Below are 16,792 nucleotides of genomic sequence, written 5' to 3'. Positions count from 1 at the left end.
GAACGTACACGCAGAATAGATTTAGATAAGATAATTTTCGCAATTGAGCTTATAAATGATCTAAACAGTGCTAGTTTGCAGCATTCGTTGCCGGTGATATATGTGAACATGCGTTAAGGCGGTTTCGGCGGTGGAGATGACAATGACCGGCATATAGGCAGTAGCAAAAGGTAGCGATGGTAGCAAGATGTAGCGATAGTAGCAGGAGATAGCGGATGCAAGACATGCATACCAACAGAAACATTGAACAGACAAATTAAAACTATATAACATCTCAGAAGTAGATAGCTACCCAATCAAGAACAGTATATCAACGTCTAGAGAAACTCATAGCTTTGACGGTTCATAATATCTCGACTTATGGGTTATTTTTATTACTTACGAACCTAACCCAATAGATCCGGATCCTCGTATGCTACATTGCCCTCACTAATATCAGGATAGATGTCGAATCTCCTCTGCGTCTCCAAAGGAATATTTCTGCGTGTTTCCGTAATCCTATCCTCGTTCAGTTCGGCCTCGATAATAGCCTCTCCTTCTTCAGTCTCCGCCAAGACGCCAGCCATTGGGTCAAGAATCATGCTGTGGCCCCACGCATGATATGGTGAGTCCAAGTTGCGTGCAGGGCTGCACATTCCCACGTAAATCTGGTTATCGACTGCTCGTGCCTGTGCCAATAACTTCCAGTGCAGAGCACCTGTTATGAGGTTAAACGCGCCAGGGTAGATCAGAGCAAATGCTCCTTTGCGAGCGGCAATAGTTGCAAGCTCAGGGAATCGAATATCGTAGCAAATACCGATGGCAACCTTTCCATATTCGGGGAAGTCGACTAGTGTGACCTTGTTGCCAGGACTGAGCACGTCAGATTCCCGAAAGGTAATCTTGCCTGGGATATTGACATCAAAGAGGTGCATCTTGCGATGTATCGAGAGCAATGCTCCATCGGGTCCAAAAATGAGACAAGTATTGTAATGCTTCTTTGTAGAAGGGTTGAGCTCTGGGATCGAGCCTCCGATGAGGTATACTTTATTCTCTGCTGCTATTGCCGATAAAGCATAATAAGAGGGAGCCTTTTCCTTTACTGGGGGTAAAGGTAGCAGAGTCTCCGCATACTTGGGAAAGAAATCAGTTCCATAAGGCGAGTTGAAGCACTCTGGGAGAACGACAATCTTGGATCCTCCTGACGCAGCCTTTGCTACTTGAGAAGCAGCATGCTTCAAATTTGCAGCCTTGTCAGAACCTGAAGATAACTGCACAAGTGAAATCTTGACAGGCTTTTTCAGAATTGTACGAGCGATGGATGCCATTTTGAACGAAAACGAAAATCGACTTGGAGGATGGCGTTATATAGTCAAGGATGATTCAGACCCTGAACGCTCTGCTGGATAGCTGATGAATAAATGTTTGCCTATCGTCTCTTCAAGTTTGGCAATGACGATTAGTAGTCTCAAAATATTTATCCATGCAATGATAAGAACAAGACAAATCAAAGAGCGAAATAATGCCAACTTTTGATGCCTTTCGGCTTTTCGGCTTTTTCCAACATCCAGTAATGGGCCGTAACAAATTCTAGTGCTGAGCTTCGCTCCATAAAGAATTCGATAGCGCCCAAAATCGCTGTCGGCTTAATCGCCCATTTACCGATGGTGGCGGTCCCACCCTGGCTCTCCTCATATCATCTGGGATCTGGTGATAAAAGGTGGCTGTCGATGCTTCACTAAGAGAAAGAGTCGGGTTGAAGGGCTGTCCACGCGACCACACAATAGCCACACGTATCAACAATTGCATCCGCGCATCCAAGGCAATTACAAGCAAGTAATCGCGATCCATCATCACCTATCCCAAGAATGGAGCAATTCGAGTTCCATGATCCCGCAGCACGCTCCACCTGGCGGCAGTGCTCACCAGGCATTGAGGAGTTGATTCTGAACGAGGACAAAGCAACTGGCCGCAAAACACTACTCCAGCGATGGCAGCCTGGCGCAACAAATCCGGCTTCAAGTCCTTTTGTGCACACATTCATTGAGGAGGTCTATATCGTGGAGGGCGATCTTACGGATAAGACATTGAGTCAGACGTTTTACAAGGGCATGTATGCATACCGCAATCCAGGCATGGAACATGGGCCGTGGTCTTCAGAGCGTGGATGCCTGATGTTTGTCACTTGCACGGCAGTGGATAGTACAATCATTACAAGTAGTAGTTAAAACCAATCGCATGGGTTCAATGATCCAATGGCAGTAGTAAACTGGGCTGGTTACATGGAATCAATGCTGTCGGAGTTATGGTCTCTGAGCAATAGTTTTGTCATCTGCATGGACCCATTACGGAAATAATATCGCAAAATAATATTCCACGTATGATTTGGCATGGCATAGCTTTCCAAATAGCAAGCAAGCCCCCCAAAGTGTGTGCAATTCTTCTCTCTCACTTTTTATTCTTCTCTGGTCAGTATCTCGTAATATTGTCTTGATGTCCATGGCAGTAAATGACAAAGGGCGATCGGCGATACATGTACCGGCGTCTTCCTGTGGCCAAGCTAAAAACGGGCGCTCCATGGAGCCAACCTTTTCTCCGCGTTCGCGTTTCGTTCTCCATAAAGCCTTGCGGAGGTGCGGAATGGCATCGAATTTCCCCAACGTCTGACTCGTTAAAAATCCTCAGCTGGTGATTTGGCGACACAATCTTCCGAGCTTTTCCTAAGAACGGGGGGCTTCCCCAGATCCCCCAGAAAACCCCCAGATTTAGAGCAGGCCCTTTAGTCATAAGACTATTATATCGGCAAATTCGCCTCCAACACACATCAGCTCATCTTCCCTCCCCCCATCAATATTTCTAATTCCCGACACTGCTTTTCTCAGAAACTGTTGTCCTCGGATCCGGAATCCCGTGTGTATGTGGAGAACCCCCGAGATGTCGGACTCTGTGGTGGCCCAGCCGAGAAAGCCGGTGAGCAGAGGCAGCAGAAGAGGCCGGAAACCCACCTCATGCACGCAGTGTCATCTGAGGAAGCAGAAATGTGATCGAAATCAGCCATGCAATCGATGCCTGCAGCGGGGAGTTGCTCACTTGTGCGGTGATACCACGACAAATGGAATATCTAAGGCTTCTGAGCCTCCGCAGGTGGTTGCCATCACACAGCCATATTCTCCAAGGCCGAGAAGGGTGATACAGGCACCAATGAGTCCTCGTTTGGGGTCATTATTCGCCAACAGAGGTGCAAGGGCCTTTTACGGCTCTTCCTACTTTGGCCACCAGGTTGCGGCTAGAATATTGAGCGAGGAGGGCCAGGATCTCCCCTCAGGAATTTCACGGGGTCGGGATACGCTACAATCTTTTCGAGACGAATCCAGCTCCTTTGCCCAGGTTTGGGACCTACTTGGTCTGTTACCTCGTCAGAAGTCGACAGTTGATCGTCTGGTGAACATATTTCTGACTGAGGTGAACTGGTCTTTGGATGCGGTTCACGAGGCGACTTTTAGGAGCAGTTACGACGAGTTTTGGGGGAGACGGTTTGGATTTGATGATTTGGCCAATGTTGATCTTCGCTGGCTGGGACTTTTGTTCATAATACTGGCATTTGGAGTATTACTCGATACCCCGCCGCGTCTGACGCTGGATGTGCAACGAGAGCGTGAAGAGGCATCTTTACGGTTCTATGTGCGTATTTCCTGGCCCTGATGGAAGTGGATGGAACTGTATGGATCGACTAACAAGGCATCATATAGTGGGCAGCCAGGAGAGCGATTGTTATTGCCCCATCGTTTTACGGAGAAAGCACAGATATTGTGCGGGCAGGGCTTCTCGTGACTCGATATCTCCTTCACACACGACGGGTTTCAGAATCATGGCTGACCATCGGCTTTGCATCAAGAATGGGACAAGCCCAAGGAATGCACGTAAGAATATCCATGATCAATATTCTCTGTGACGCCGGAATATACTCACGCTCGTTAGGTTGACGGTGAAAGATGGCGAATGTCGAGGAAAGGCACAGAGCAGCGGCGACGACTTTGGAGCCATATATACGCCATAGACCGCATGATATCTCTCGCATTAGGCCGGCCCTATGCTATCAACGACCAATTCTGTCTTACCCATGAGGCTGAGAACGTGTGGCTGGATGACTTGGATGACGAAGAAGCTGCCCGGGTAGTTCCACAGCCGCTTAACCTCCCAACGCCGAGCGTCTTGTCATTCCTACTCTATCGACTTGCAAAAGTCATTGGCAAGATTCAAGAGAAATGCTTTGGACTAGAAAGAGCTAGTTATGAAGCTGTGCTTCAGCTTGATGCCGACTTGGTCATGTGGAGTGAGCAGCTACCCCCATATTTCAGCCTGGACAACCCAGACACGGCAGGAGACGAGGCTCTTCCATTTCTCCCATGGCACAGGCTATATCTACACACATCATTTCACTTTGCAAGAATCATCCTCCATCGGCCATTCTTGCTTCGGGAATCTATCACAGATCGATTTCGGTCTAGTCATGAGGCGTGCATGTCATCAGCGTTGGCAGATTTGAAAATAAGGCTTCGCACAATGAATAGCACGACAGCAGATAACCTGCGGTGGGCTTTTGGAGCCCACAACCTGTTCAACAGCGCAATGATCTTAGGAATCATTGCGGTTAAAAACCCCCATTCGTCGCAGGCTGTTGCCATCTTAGAAGACCTGGAAGCATATTGCGAAAACCTGCATCGAGACCCCTGGCTAAACGAGTTTGGAATGGCGGAGCTAAAGGTAATTGAGCTTTGTATTGCCAAGGCCAGGGATTCGAGATGTACTTCGATGAATGTTTATCCATCCGGTTCTCCAACTGAGCCTCCCAGCACTAGAACCAACACTATAGATGGTTCTACACGAATACGGCCCCCAGACTTGGAATCTCCAGCCATGTCCTCAGATATGAGTTCTATATACTGGCCAACTGTTTGGGAGGACGGCCAGTTTTCGTTTCCTGGTGCAGCAGACTTTAGCACATGGGAGCAGATGATCTCAGATATTGCAGAAGATAGCTATATTGGGCCATAGTAAAACTATCCTGGATTTCCACCTCGACTCTATTCATCGGGGGCTTCCTAAACTGTTTCCTACTTACCCTATTTGATATACTCTTCTTGCGTGATAAAGGTCTATTTCCCTTTAAATTCTCGCCTCAATAAAGTGCCCATTGTGTTTCGAAGGTTTGAATGCAATTGGGTTTGTCAGCGACCCAAGACCATGACTAATTGTTACAAACAACTCGTCGCCTTCGACGAGTCGAACCGGTGGGTTCCGGCTAACACCAATTCCGCAAGGGGTGCCAGTCAAGATAATAGTGCCCTTTTGCAACGTACAGCCCTATGTGTTGTTGTAAGCAAACAGATCATGTAAATACTCTTCGAATTCTCACCTGAGAGAGAAACGACACAATCTTGGGAACAGTGAAAATCATGTCACTCGCTTCTCCTTGCTGCATCACCTGTCCATTCAGGACAGTCTGAAGTTGCAGAACCGACGGGTCGGGAATGACCCTTGACGAAACCAGAACCGGTCCGATTGGTGCGAATCCATCGAAACCCTTGCCGCGATCCCACTGCGAGACTTCGTTCTGGTGTGTCCGGGCGGTCACATCGTTGGCCGTCATGTAACCCAACACATATTGCATGGCATGATCTTCGGTTACGTCTTTGCATGTCTTTCCAATGACAACTGCGAGTTCCACTTCATAGTCCAAATGGCAGTCGTGTAGATCTGCGCAATGAGGGGCAACAATGTAGCCAGAAGGGTGATTAATCGTTTCAGTTGCTTTGAGAAACATTGTCGGAGTTTTAGGAATTGTTAACTTCATTTCCGCCTGTCATAATGAGTCAGATACCTTTATTCAATCTATTATGCTGAGTGGCGTCAATACTTACAGCATGTTCACGATAATTGAGTCCAATGCATCGTATTGTACCCGCTTCCTCTGGCCTCAGCGGTGCTAATACCTGTTACTCCGTCAACAAGCTGATCCACGTCCGGCAGTTGTAGGTTTTGCCGCTGCTGACCCGTTTGACCTGCACAACGTCTTCTGATAGGACAGCTGATAGGTCCAGAGCTGACTCGGCTTGAACAATCCTAGCATATACATCTTCGCCACGGTGTAAAGCAATTCCGACTAAACCAAAAACCCTGTCAGCTTTTGCAGCAAATGCCTGTAACTATCCCGTGCTTTGGAATCAAGGTATAATGTATGTATCGTACCATCGAGATCATCGTCAATAGGTTCACCGTATCTCTCTTGACCATTTACATCTTCAAATCTAATTAACCTATTCCAAACCTGGGTGCGAAGGGTCAGCCCGGATTAGGTCAATAGTAGATAAGAGTAGGCCGGGGTCTTGAAGGTAAAACCGATACTTACAGGCTGGTTTTCTAACAGTATAGGAGTCATTGTTTAAGCCAAGCGATATATGCAAACACAGTTGCTGCACACTTGGACCAAGTCTTAAGCCACAAAACTAGGGCAACTCCATGGCGGCGTTCCTTATCTGTATATAAAAGCTTCCCCTTTACCTTTTCCCATACCTGTGCATGAATTGGAGCCATCTTTTCGGGTATTGGGAATCTTTTGGTATCGGTAAATGCTGCGCATAGCGCTGATGCTAGCGTGGGTCAACCTGCAACTGTCGTCGGCATATTGAGACCTCGCCATCGGCAAAATCGGGAAATACGTATCAGCCCAGTTCGCGATAGCAACTCTTATGATAACGGCAAGAGCATGCAAAAGACCTTGTAAGTCCTCTTGAAATACTACAAATACGAATAGAACTGCTCAATGAAACTCATATTCAACACCACTCAAGTACCTAAACAGTCTCAGGCCTTGCCCCTACAATGGACGAGAAGAAGGTTGCCACCCCAACATCCGACCTGTCAGAACATGCCTCCATCAACAATGCCTCCCACTATGAGGGAGTGATGGATGCCTCAGTGGGGAGGGAAACAGTAAAGAGGAAGCTTAAATCGCGTCATATGCAGTTCTATGCCATTGGCGGTACCATTGGCACTGGTCTCTTCGTGGGTATTGGTGGTGGCCTCGCCCAGGCGGGTCCACTGTCTCTCTTACTGGGTTACTCAATTACTAGTGTGTTTATATTCTCTATGGTAAGTTACATACAATGTGATGAGTTCTTATACAAGGCTATACTCTCAGTAATAGCCTTTTGTGGCAATATATTAACGTACTCGATCTACAGATGCGATGTCTCGGAGAGATGACAACTTGGATACCACTCCCTGGAGCTACACCGAGATTCTGTTCTCGCTTTGTTGATGAGGCATTGGGGTTTGCAGTTGGTTGGAATCAGTGGTACAACTGTGCAATCACAGTCTGCGCAGAGATATCGGCCGCAGCTGCCGTTATCCAATTCTGGAATGACACCATTTCGGTAAGTTCTCAAATGCTGCTCTGTTTTACTACTTTTCTGGTTGCTCCCCGTCATGAAGCAACTTGAATTCATCAGGGAGCTAATTGTATATATAGCCCGCTGTGTGGATCTCCATCATCCTCGTCCTCATCTTCATATTCAATCTGATCGACGTGGGAATTTTCGGAGAAGTCGAATTTTGGTTCTCCTGCATCAAGATTGTGGCTCTGGTTGGCCTTCTCATTCTATCTCTTGTCATAGACTTGGGAGGCGGCCCTACTCATGATCGACTTGGATTCCGGTAAATGCTTCTTATTGAGGTGATCTCTTATTTATTATCATAGAACTACCAAGACTAACATCTCTCTTAACAGCTATTGGAACAACCCTGGAGCCATGGTGGAATATATCGTCAAGGGCGACACAGGACGCTTCCTCGGACTTTTCAACGCCATTGTCAATGCTGGATTTGCTTTTGCCGGTATTGAAATGATTGCCGTAGCAGCGGGAGAGACAGAAAACCCTCGACATAACATTCCAAAGGCAGTGAATCGACTCTTTTGGCGTATCCTATTCTTCTATGTCCTTGGAACGCTTGCCGTCGGTGTGCTTGTTCCCTACACGGATGACAGGCTCTTAAACGGCGGTGCAGGTGTTGCTAGCTCACCCTGGGTCATTGGTATCACGCGCGCCGGCATCAAAGTGCTTCCATCCATTATCAATGCCGTCGTTCTCGTGTCCGCTGCTTCAGCCGGGAACGCGTTGCTATATAGCGGCAGTCGATATCTCCTTGCCCTTGCTGAGGGTGGTCAAGCCCCCAAATTCTTGCTCAAGTGCACCAAGAGAGGAGTTCCAATTTACTGCGTCCTCGTCACGGGTTCTCTAGCACCTCTTACTTACATGGCTGTTAGCTCTAACAGCGCCAGGGTATTTTCATGGTTTGCCAATCTCGTCACGACTGCTGCTCTATTTACCTGGTGCAGCATTTGCATTGCATACATAGGTTTCGACCGCGCACTCCGTGCTCAAGGCATAAACCGGAAGGAAGAGTTAGCTTTCGGCGGTTTCTTCCAGCCTTACCTCTCTTGGATCAGTCTTGGATTCTTCATCATTGTCATTATCTTCAACGGCTTTAGTGTGTTTATCCATGGTCACTGGGATGTACAGAAATTTGTTGTCGCCTATGTTGGCATACCGTACGTTTTTACACCCACGCCCTACACCCATTTCTCCACTAAATTTTGATTCCAGCATCTTTTTCATACTGTTTTTCGGATGGAAGATTGTTAAGAAGACTAAATTCCGCAACGCCAAGGAGATTGATCTTGACACTGGACGCCAATTGGACGAGTCCACAGAGTATGAAGAGAAGCCAAAGAACCTTGTTGATCGACTTTGGGCATGGGCCGCATGAGATATGATTATGACAGATACTATAGTTACACTTATTGAAACAGTTTAATTGAATAATTAATCTTGGTGGATTAACTAGAATTGCCACTTCGCGTTGATCCTCTTTGTGTAATCACAGATTCATGTATCTCCATGCTCATCATTTTCCAACTATATTCTTAATATCACCTAGGGTCTGCTCTGAGAACTTCATAAAACTTTTAGAACTTATGTTTTGCCTAGTGCAAGTAGAGAATCCTATGACTAGGCGTTATCAAGTGCTTAACATTGAATATCATAACTGGATGATCAGATGCCAATGAATTGGAAAGTCACTGGGAGCATTATTCACCATATATTGGCTCTACTAGCTTGGGATAGTTCTTTGTAGCTAACGGTAGATGATTGGGGCTAGACAGCAACAAATGAGAGGGAGATGGCGAAGGTGGCATCAAGATGGAACTGTGATTCCATCATATACCTACCTGTACAGAATGAACGGAGCCTATCGACATATGGAATTATGTGGCTGATTAATTAATGTTTCGTGCTGTGAGGGATCTCGTCCCCCAAGGTACGTAGTATTTCCAACAGTACTCGATATCGACGTTTGTTTTCACAGCAATCATTGGCTGAACCGCTGCGGCCCAATCGTCTGGTCAGGCAGCAAAGCCAGACCCCATCGCGCCATGGACAGGATATGGGAAAATTCAAAAGTAGTCACTCATGCACTGACAAGTCTCTTCACCAATGTGCTATGTGTCGACTATCCTCGTATGATCTTGGTTTGCTTGATTTTGTCGCCTGCCAGCCAGCCCAGCCGCAGACATGTCTACCCGCCCAACTCCGTGTAGTGACGAAGTGTCAGCGGCGCTGCAAGAAAGTGAAGGTTCGGATCGACGGAATCATATTTTAGCTAAAAGACGCAACAATCTTTGCAAGATATGCACCAAGGTGGTGGGCGATTTGAAACCATCCACCCCAAACCGCTGGCTGGACTTTGGGGTGGACGGTGAGGGATACCTCGTCAACTGGGACGTTGCCGAGGTAAGGAATTCTACTGAAAGCTGCGACTTGTGTCGCATTCTCGTCGAGGTATTTCACTTCGATAAATCTAATAACTCTGTCTCTTCCGGCATTATCATTGGTAAATTAATCCATCTGGGCGAGCACTTTACTCTCGCTACAGATCCAACCTTGGGTCCCAATCAGATTCTCCGGCGCCCTGACGTTAGAGACCGCGGAAATTGGTCTGAAGTTCTGACCGAGGTGGACGATAAATTCGATGACGGCCGTGCCAAGACATACCTTAGTTGGACTCTGGGCCGACGACTTGCCATCGCCTATAGGGAGATGGAGAATGTTTCAGCTGCGGAAGCTGAGGCCGGGGAAGAACAGCCGTACGGAATCCCGAAATATGGAATGGAAATGGTCACTCGCCAACCAGAAGCATTTAACTCGATTCAATTAGCCCGATTCGATTCCTCTAGATCGGACCCAGGGAGTGCCTTCTTCGTCCGCCAAATCTCATCCTGCAGACAAAACATCCCGCTAATACGGTCATGGATCGATCGCTGTCTCAAATATCACAAAGGGAAGTGTCAATCATCTTCAGGCGGGGTCGATATTAGCAGCCTCTCCCTCCGCGTCATCGACGTAGAAGCAAGATGCGTCATCAAGGCTTCTCCCAACTGCCGTTATGTCGCCCTGAGCTACGTCTGGGGCAACGCCAAGCAGGTCCTGCTCAAGGTGACAAACGAAAAGGCTTTCTCTCGTCCAGGCGGCCTACCGAACGGTATACCTGCGACAATCGAGGATGCAATGGCTCTTTGCCGGATGTTGGGGGAGAGGTATTTGTGGGTGGATGCGCTCTGCATCTACCAGGACTCCCCTGAGGATCTAAACACAAAATTCGATCACCAGGCTTCTGTAGCTGAGCAGATTAGACACATGGATGTCATCTATTCCGGCGCGGTCTTTACTGTCGTCAACGCCGCAGCAAGTTCCGCGGATGATCCCATACCCGGCGTCCGATCCGATTCACCGAAGAGAATCCCTCCCCAACCCTTCCAGATTGGGGAGAACCTGCAAGTTGTCGCAACAATCGCAGATGCTTGGGACTATGTCTCATCTCACTCAACATGGGACACTAGGGGATGGACATTCCAGGAGAAGATCCTGTCGAAGCGCCTGCTAGTGGTGACGGAACACTTTAGCTTCTTCCGCTGCCCATCCGTGCTCTGGAGAGAAGACAGCTTTGAGGCGGATCTCTTTACGGAGACAACTAGAGAGAAGACGCAGATCTGGGAGTGGGAAGATGCGCGAGGGCTGCATCGCGCTGCCCCAAGAGACAAAGATCAAGAAATGGCGCAGAAAACTCTTAGCAAATACAAGAAGCTTATGCATAACTACATCACTAGAAAATTCACTTACAACAAGGATGCACTCCTCGCGTTCCAAGGTATTAAACAGACAATAAAACTGTCGGTGGGTGGCTTTTTCTTTGGCTTGGAAGATGCGCGAGGGCTGCATCGCGCCGCTCCAAACAGTGACCAAGAGACAGTGAAGAAGACACTAGACGAATACCAGAGCCTCTTGGGGATCTATGTCACTAGAAATTTCACTCACGATAAAGATGCACTTCTCGCGTTCCAAGGCATTGAACAGACAATGAAACCATTAGTGGGAGACTTTTTCTATGGTTTGCCGAAGAGAAGTTTCAGCACAGCCCTCAAGTGGGTAATGTATGATGGCCAAGCCAAGCGTCGTAAAGAATTCCCAAGCTGGTCGTGGGCAGGATGGAAGGACCAGGGGGGATTTTGGTTCCCAACAGGTATCAGTGAGCGGGTGGATCAGGATGAAGAACGAATCCTGTTCTACCAATTGATGGTGCGGCGGCCAATGCGCCGCATAGGAGGAGAATCAATACTTTCTCTAGGAGACAAGGACGTCGACGTCTGCATAATCAACAAATCAAGGCTCGGTGACAAGCAGGACTACATCGCAGGCGAATTTCGCCAATCGACTTTCAGGTGGAAGCGGCCGCTCCAGCCTGGTCCTCCAATCCGGGAAGTCGTCGCTCATCAGCATCTGCCTCAGCCGAGTCGTCCAACTTGGCAAGCAATCGCCATGCAGCTACGCGGAGGCAGTCCCCTTCTCGTGAACCAATTAAAACAACTACTCGTGTTCTATGCCCTAGCCATAGAGACAAACCCCACAGACAAATCCCGGAACTACGACGGTCTCGGTTACTGGGCACGGCATGAAGATGTCCCAGATAGCTCAACGATCTCAACGACCACACACCTCCAGCGAAACTGGATCAAGGTGCAACACTGGGGACACAAGTACACTAATGTGATGCTCATTGAGTGGGTCGGAAATATGGCCTACCGTGTAGACCTAAGGATCCGAGTTCGTACCACGGAGTTTTTTGCTGCTAGGCCACAGATGAAGCTCATTATTCTCGGTTGAGAATCTTTCGGACAAGGATGAGCTCCACGTGGTATCTCTGATGTTCGGTGAGCTGAGTTGTGTTGTTGAATATGTGTGATGCCTCCAAAATGGCTAAGGCCCTATTTTCCTTCTGCAAATGTGCTAATATGCTACCTATCAACACCCCTCGAGATCTGGAAGGAATGGAAGAACGGGTATCAACATTGCTCCGTATGGGTTCAATCAATCCGGTATATTCAGACTACGGACCAAGTACCCTGCTGATAAGCATTAACTCAGGTACCTGTATACATCCAATTTCCTATGGGCGTAATACGCCAGCTTTCTTTTGTGTAGGTAGCGATGTAGCTTCAAACAGCGGCTGTGGATTTTGTGGATTAGGTAGTGGGTAACTGATCTATAGAGCATCATTTTATAACAGATAGGAAGCTCATGAAGTCACGACATTTAAATTTAATTTAAGATAACAAATCATGCGAAGCCATGTCCGTTTACATTACCATCTTTCACAATACTGGCTCATCTATGACTTACTTCTCTGCACTGTACATACATGCACTCAATCTCGTAGTATAGCCTGCTTTATTGTGGAAGTTATTAATGAATGCGGTCACATTAATAAGCCCCAATACCGACACGGAGCTTCCAAATCTGTATACTTGAGAATATTTATTTGGCCGGTACTTTCATACAGCTGCCAGAGTGAATATCTTCGCATGAGCGCTTGGGCTTGGCTTAGTAAGATAAGAACCTGAGAAGCTTTGAAGTCTCGTCGAACCAGATCAAACTGCAATAGGAAAGTTCTTTTTTTCCTACGTCGGCAAAACCTCTTGACAAACAGCGCGTCTTGAAGTAGTATCGCGCGTGGCCAAGCCCAGCCTAGTCCTTGTTTGATGTAAACCCTGAGATGCTAGAATCCATGTTTAATAATCAGAAATGCAGGTACGGCAGATCGTCAAATCAAACCATAACTACATAAAAAGGGTGGGGGTTTCCTTAGTAAGAAACCTATTTCCTTGCGATAGACTAGATGAATAAGCATAGAGAATAGACGACGTCGTTGGGATGTTGTGAAAAGACTTGTTGAATATGGATCGTATGTAAAGTTATATCACCATGTCACCTGTACGCAATAACGGCACTAGGAAGTTTAGTTGCATTAAGACTCCAGGCTGAGAAGACAGTTTATTTAATTTTATGCAAGGCACTGTCACATCTTTTTTCAAAGACAAGATAATATGCTGAATATGTAGTAGTTTTATTTTAAGAAACTATTTGAGTATATGCCATTCATTTTTCATGTAGCTACATGTACTTTAAGATTTATATTCGCCTGACCTCTCCTCCATACCCTCGACAGTAGTAGTTCTAGTAATGTGCCGCACCAAAGCCTCATCTCCGTCCGCATGAACGGCATGGCCGGTTCCAATGACGCTCAAGCTGTCTCGCATAACAAACTCATAAAAGGCACTGGAGATCAGTGTGGCTGGAATACTGGTAAAGATTCCAATAGCAGCGTAATTCATATAAGAGAAAGCTTCCCTGCCATAGAAGATAGCGGCAACGACTCTGGGACCAAAGTCTCGAGCCATGTTCATGGTGAGCGTGTTAGCTCCAAAAGCCCATGCCATGGCACCATAAGCCAGTCCAATGAGAAGAGGGGCGAGAGATGGGGAGACGAAGGGATTAGCGGGGTCGAGGCAGGCCCAGATGATAAGACCGACGAAGCAATCACAGAAGAATTCGGTCATGAATACATATCCCATTGATTGGCCGGGGTTGGGAAACGAACATAACACGCTCGCCGGAGCGCCATTGGCCACTAGAGGTTTGCCGGCAGCAAGCAACACTTCCTTCATCTCTTCGAGTTGCTGGTGGTAGATGCCCATGAGCACCAGAGCAGCGATGAAACCTCCGAAAAGCTGACTTAAGATGTAGTGCGGGACCTTCTTGAGAGGGAAGCCTTGCCAAATACAGAGGCAGATGGTAACAGCCGGACTGAAGTGGCCACCCGAGGTCGGCGCACAAGTGATGATGGCAAAGGCGATACCCAATGCAAAGGCAAAGCCAATGGAGAATAGACTGCCAAAGGCAGTGGAGCCGACGGGGTTTGTGGCATTGACTGTGAAGGAGGCGATGGCGCCAATGCCGGGCAGCACATACATGAAGACTCCAGTGGCTTCAGCTATGCACTCGCGCACCCAGCGAGGACGCCGGTGCTCAAAGTCGAGTCGGCGCTGCGATACGCGTCTTGGGGGGACAACATTACGGGTGATGTGTTTTTGGACGGCATCAGTGGTTCCCAGCTCTACTGCATTGGTTGTCAGCTCACTGTACTGGAGTTGACAAGGATGCTGGACTCAAAGATAAGAGAGGAAGGACAATGCTTACAGTCATGGGTATGAAGCCGGTTTAGCTGCTCAGTTGGCGCCATGATGTTTGTCCTGTGTAGCAGTAACTTGATGTTGCACCTGTGCTGCGTATATCAAAGCCAATTAGGCGCTTGAATAAAGAAGAAGGTAAGAGGTGATCGTCACAAGAGGAAAGCACACGAGACTATATACTTGCCTGCAGGACACCGGCAACATCCTCGTAGTCATCCTCGTAGTCATGCATACAAGCATCAGCACATAATGCTACTACTTTGAACATACGGTCAGACCCTGTCGGAGGCTTCGCACACTCCGGTACGGGATCCAACCCTGCCCGCCCCCCCTTCTCAGAAATAGACGCCCCCAGCTTTGAATCTACACTGGTGGCATTGGATCGGTTGTTTTCGATAGTTGACAAGAGTTGCGTCGACTATCTACCCCCTACCATCAGGTGGCTGACTTTGGGCTTGAAACGGCTCTATCGGCCAGCCGCCCTTTCGAGGCAACTTTTCGCAACAAAATCCACTTTTGTCTTTCTTCTTTACCCCGGACAAGTGCCCACCTTGGCCCCCTCGCCTCCATCTTCCCCCGCAGTCTAACGATAATTTAGGCCATCTCTCCGGGTTGCATGACGGTTTGTCGCTAGCCCTAACAACGGCAGTACGAAGTACGAGTTGGTGCGAGACAAGTCACGCAGCGGGAACAAGATGCGAGACGAAGACTAAGACGGAAATATCAACAAACTCCGCCTCTCGACTACGAGTACATACATCTACCAACGAGGCGGCCCCATTAGTTTGCCCGACTAGTAGAGCCCAAGGGTGGCCGCGATTTAGGCAAGCAACCTAGGGTTATCAAATTCATTACGTGGATACATGTATACGGAATAGCGTTTTTCCTTTTATTGCCCTGTGTCGCGATGCGTAAAGGGCGTGACGCCGGAAACCTGTTTTTGTCTGGGTCTTTGCTTGTTCCCGCCCCAATTACTGGCAGAGAGCAGGCCACCAATTTGCCAAAAGAGGTTCAACGAGTGAAAATTCCATCATATTCAAGATGATCGTGTCTTGGAGAGTCAAGTGAAGCTGAGAATTTACAACAAGGAGACTAAGAAGCGAAGCAAGCGCATTGTTGTTACTAGCTCCCCAACATTGTTGTTGCATTGTAGACTAAGCAGCCCATCTTGATGAATTTCGTAGACAAGTTCTCTTGGCCAGATCGCCTATGGAATTTACCCCGTACTGCGGAAATGTGGATGCGTGGGGAAAACCCTTGGGCTGAACCTCACCTCATCTCATTCCCCCACACGAGTCCAAGACAAAAGCCACGTTCACACAATTGTCTATCTCAGAGTTTAATTCCGTTGACTCGTTGGTTCAACGGGCTTGACCGTTCCAGCTAAACGACATTGGTCCACCCCCGCGTTCTGGCAGACGGCCGCCTGGTTCCGCTGACTGGGCTTAATTGGAGGCAAGATATCACCAATCCATGACTCATGGGGAAGTTGTCGACAGCCACCAAACACTAAGAAATCTGAGCCGAGGCACGACTCCATAAAAAGTGAGGAGAAGCAGTCTAGCCAGCTTCCTTGCCGGGCCCTTGCCGAACGGCGCTCAATTTTTAAGCCACTTGGCGTTTTTTTCCAAACTTCATCTCTGTTCTCTACACCAAATGAACCATCCATCTGATACATGAGCGTGGCGTTTCTTCCCGGAAATGCAGCCAAGACGTCTTGGCCAGCCAGTAACGAGTTCGCCAAGTCGGCACACCGCCGAACGATACGATTAGCCACTTGTTTCCGAAATATTTCGTATGATTGACGAGGTTTGCGGACTTGGGTGCGACCAATCAGATTTAGCCGGACCGCTCTCGGGGAAAGCAACTCGTCTCGTGCGACGGAGACTTTTTGGTCCGATTTTCTCCTAGGACAAGCATGACTAGCTGGACGGCATTGTGCAAGGGCATCCAAGTAGCTTCTCTTAGACCGGACTTACGGATCAGTTCAAAAATCAAAGCATGATTTCTCTCGTTCTTCAATCCGCCTTCACCGATCTGCGATGAGGCTGCTCAGGCCACCACGATAATTCCGCGGATCTAAATTCGAAAAGCCGCGGTTGGCTGTCTTCCAAAGAGGGGGGAAATTCCCTATATTGGCGATTTGGGGTAATACATGGCTGCGCC

General features: G+C 48.0%; 7 protein-coding genes across 7 annotated transcripts; 4 read left to right on the top strand and 3 right to left on the bottom strand.

Annotated features, from left to right (window-relative positions):
* Positions 1–386: 386 nt before the first annotated feature.
* TRIVIDRAFT_57212 (uncharacterized protein) lies at positions 387–1,307 on the bottom strand (the record flags this gene model as incomplete). Its single annotated transcript, XM_014095962.1, has 1 exon — positions 387–1,307. The coding sequence occupies one exon, from the start codon at positions 1,305–1,307 to the stop codon at positions 387–389; it is 921 nt and encodes a 306-aa protein (XP_013951437.1).
* Positions 1,308–1,847: 540 nt separating this feature from the next.
* TRIVIDRAFT_161018 (uncharacterized protein) lies at positions 1,848–2,207 on the top strand (the record flags this gene model as incomplete). The annotated part of the gene is made up of 1 exon (XM_014095961.1): positions 1,848–2,207. The coding sequence occupies one exon, from the start codon at positions 1,848–1,850 to the stop codon at positions 2,205–2,207; it is 360 nt and encodes a 119-aa protein (XP_013951436.1).
* A 706-nt stretch (positions 2,208–2,913) lies between these two features.
* Positions 2,914–5,034, top strand: TRIVIDRAFT_160996 (uncharacterized protein; the record flags this gene model as incomplete). Its single annotated transcript, XM_014095960.1, has 3 exons — positions 2,914–3,660; positions 3,729–3,899; positions 3,958–5,034. The coding sequence occupies 3 exons, from the start codon at positions 2,914–2,916 to the stop codon at positions 5,032–5,034; spliced, it is 1,995 nt and encodes a 664-aa protein (XP_013951435.1).
* A 111-nt stretch (positions 5,035–5,145) lies between these two features.
* On the bottom strand, positions 5,146–6,418 carry TRIVIDRAFT_227078 (uncharacterized protein; the record flags this gene model as incomplete). The annotated part of the gene is made up of 6 exons (XM_014095959.1): positions 5,146–5,343; positions 5,396–5,839; positions 5,901–5,972; positions 6,033–6,142; positions 6,229–6,307; positions 6,389–6,418. 6 exons carry the CDS (start codon positions 6,416–6,418, stop codon positions 5,146–5,148), a joined length of 933 nt encoding a protein of 310 aa, XP_013951434.1.
* A 527-nt stretch (positions 6,419–6,945) lies between these two features.
* On the top strand, positions 6,946–8,808 carry TRIVIDRAFT_41806 (uncharacterized protein; the record flags this gene model as incomplete). Its single annotated transcript, XM_014095958.1, has 5 exons — positions 6,946–7,131; positions 7,224–7,415; positions 7,511–7,695; positions 7,769–8,590; positions 8,646–8,808. The coding sequence occupies 5 exons, from the start codon at positions 6,946–6,948 to the stop codon at positions 8,806–8,808; spliced, it is 1,548 nt and encodes a 515-aa protein (XP_013951433.1).
* An 806-nt stretch (positions 8,809–9,614) lies between these two features.
* On the top strand, positions 9,615–12,260 carry TRIVIDRAFT_66183 (uncharacterized protein; the record flags this gene model as incomplete). Its single annotated transcript, XM_014095957.1, has 2 exons — positions 9,615–9,833; positions 9,999–12,260. The coding sequence occupies 2 exons, from the start codon at positions 9,615–9,617 to the stop codon at positions 12,258–12,260; spliced, it is 2,481 nt and encodes an 826-aa protein (XP_013951432.1).
* Positions 12,261–13,558: 1,298 nt separating this feature from the next.
* Positions 13,559–14,676, bottom strand: TRIVIDRAFT_66182 (uncharacterized protein; the record flags this gene model as incomplete). The annotated part of the gene is made up of 2 exons (XM_014095956.1): positions 13,559–14,553; positions 14,634–14,676. The coding sequence occupies 2 exons, from the start codon at positions 14,674–14,676 to the stop codon at positions 13,559–13,561; spliced, it is 1,038 nt and encodes a 345-aa protein (XP_013951431.1).
* Positions 14,677–16,792: the final 2,116 nt, after the last annotated feature.

This window comes from Trichoderma virens, assembly GCF_000170995.1.
Source record: "Trichoderma virens Gv29-8 chromosome Unknown TRIVIscaffold_89, whole genome shotgun sequence".
NCBI classification, from domain to species: Eukaryota; Fungi; Ascomycota; class Sordariomycetes; order Hypocreales; family Hypocreaceae; genus Trichoderma; species Trichoderma virens.
Note: the sequence above shows the minus strand (reverse complement) of the source record. Positions and strands in the feature narration are given on the sequence as shown.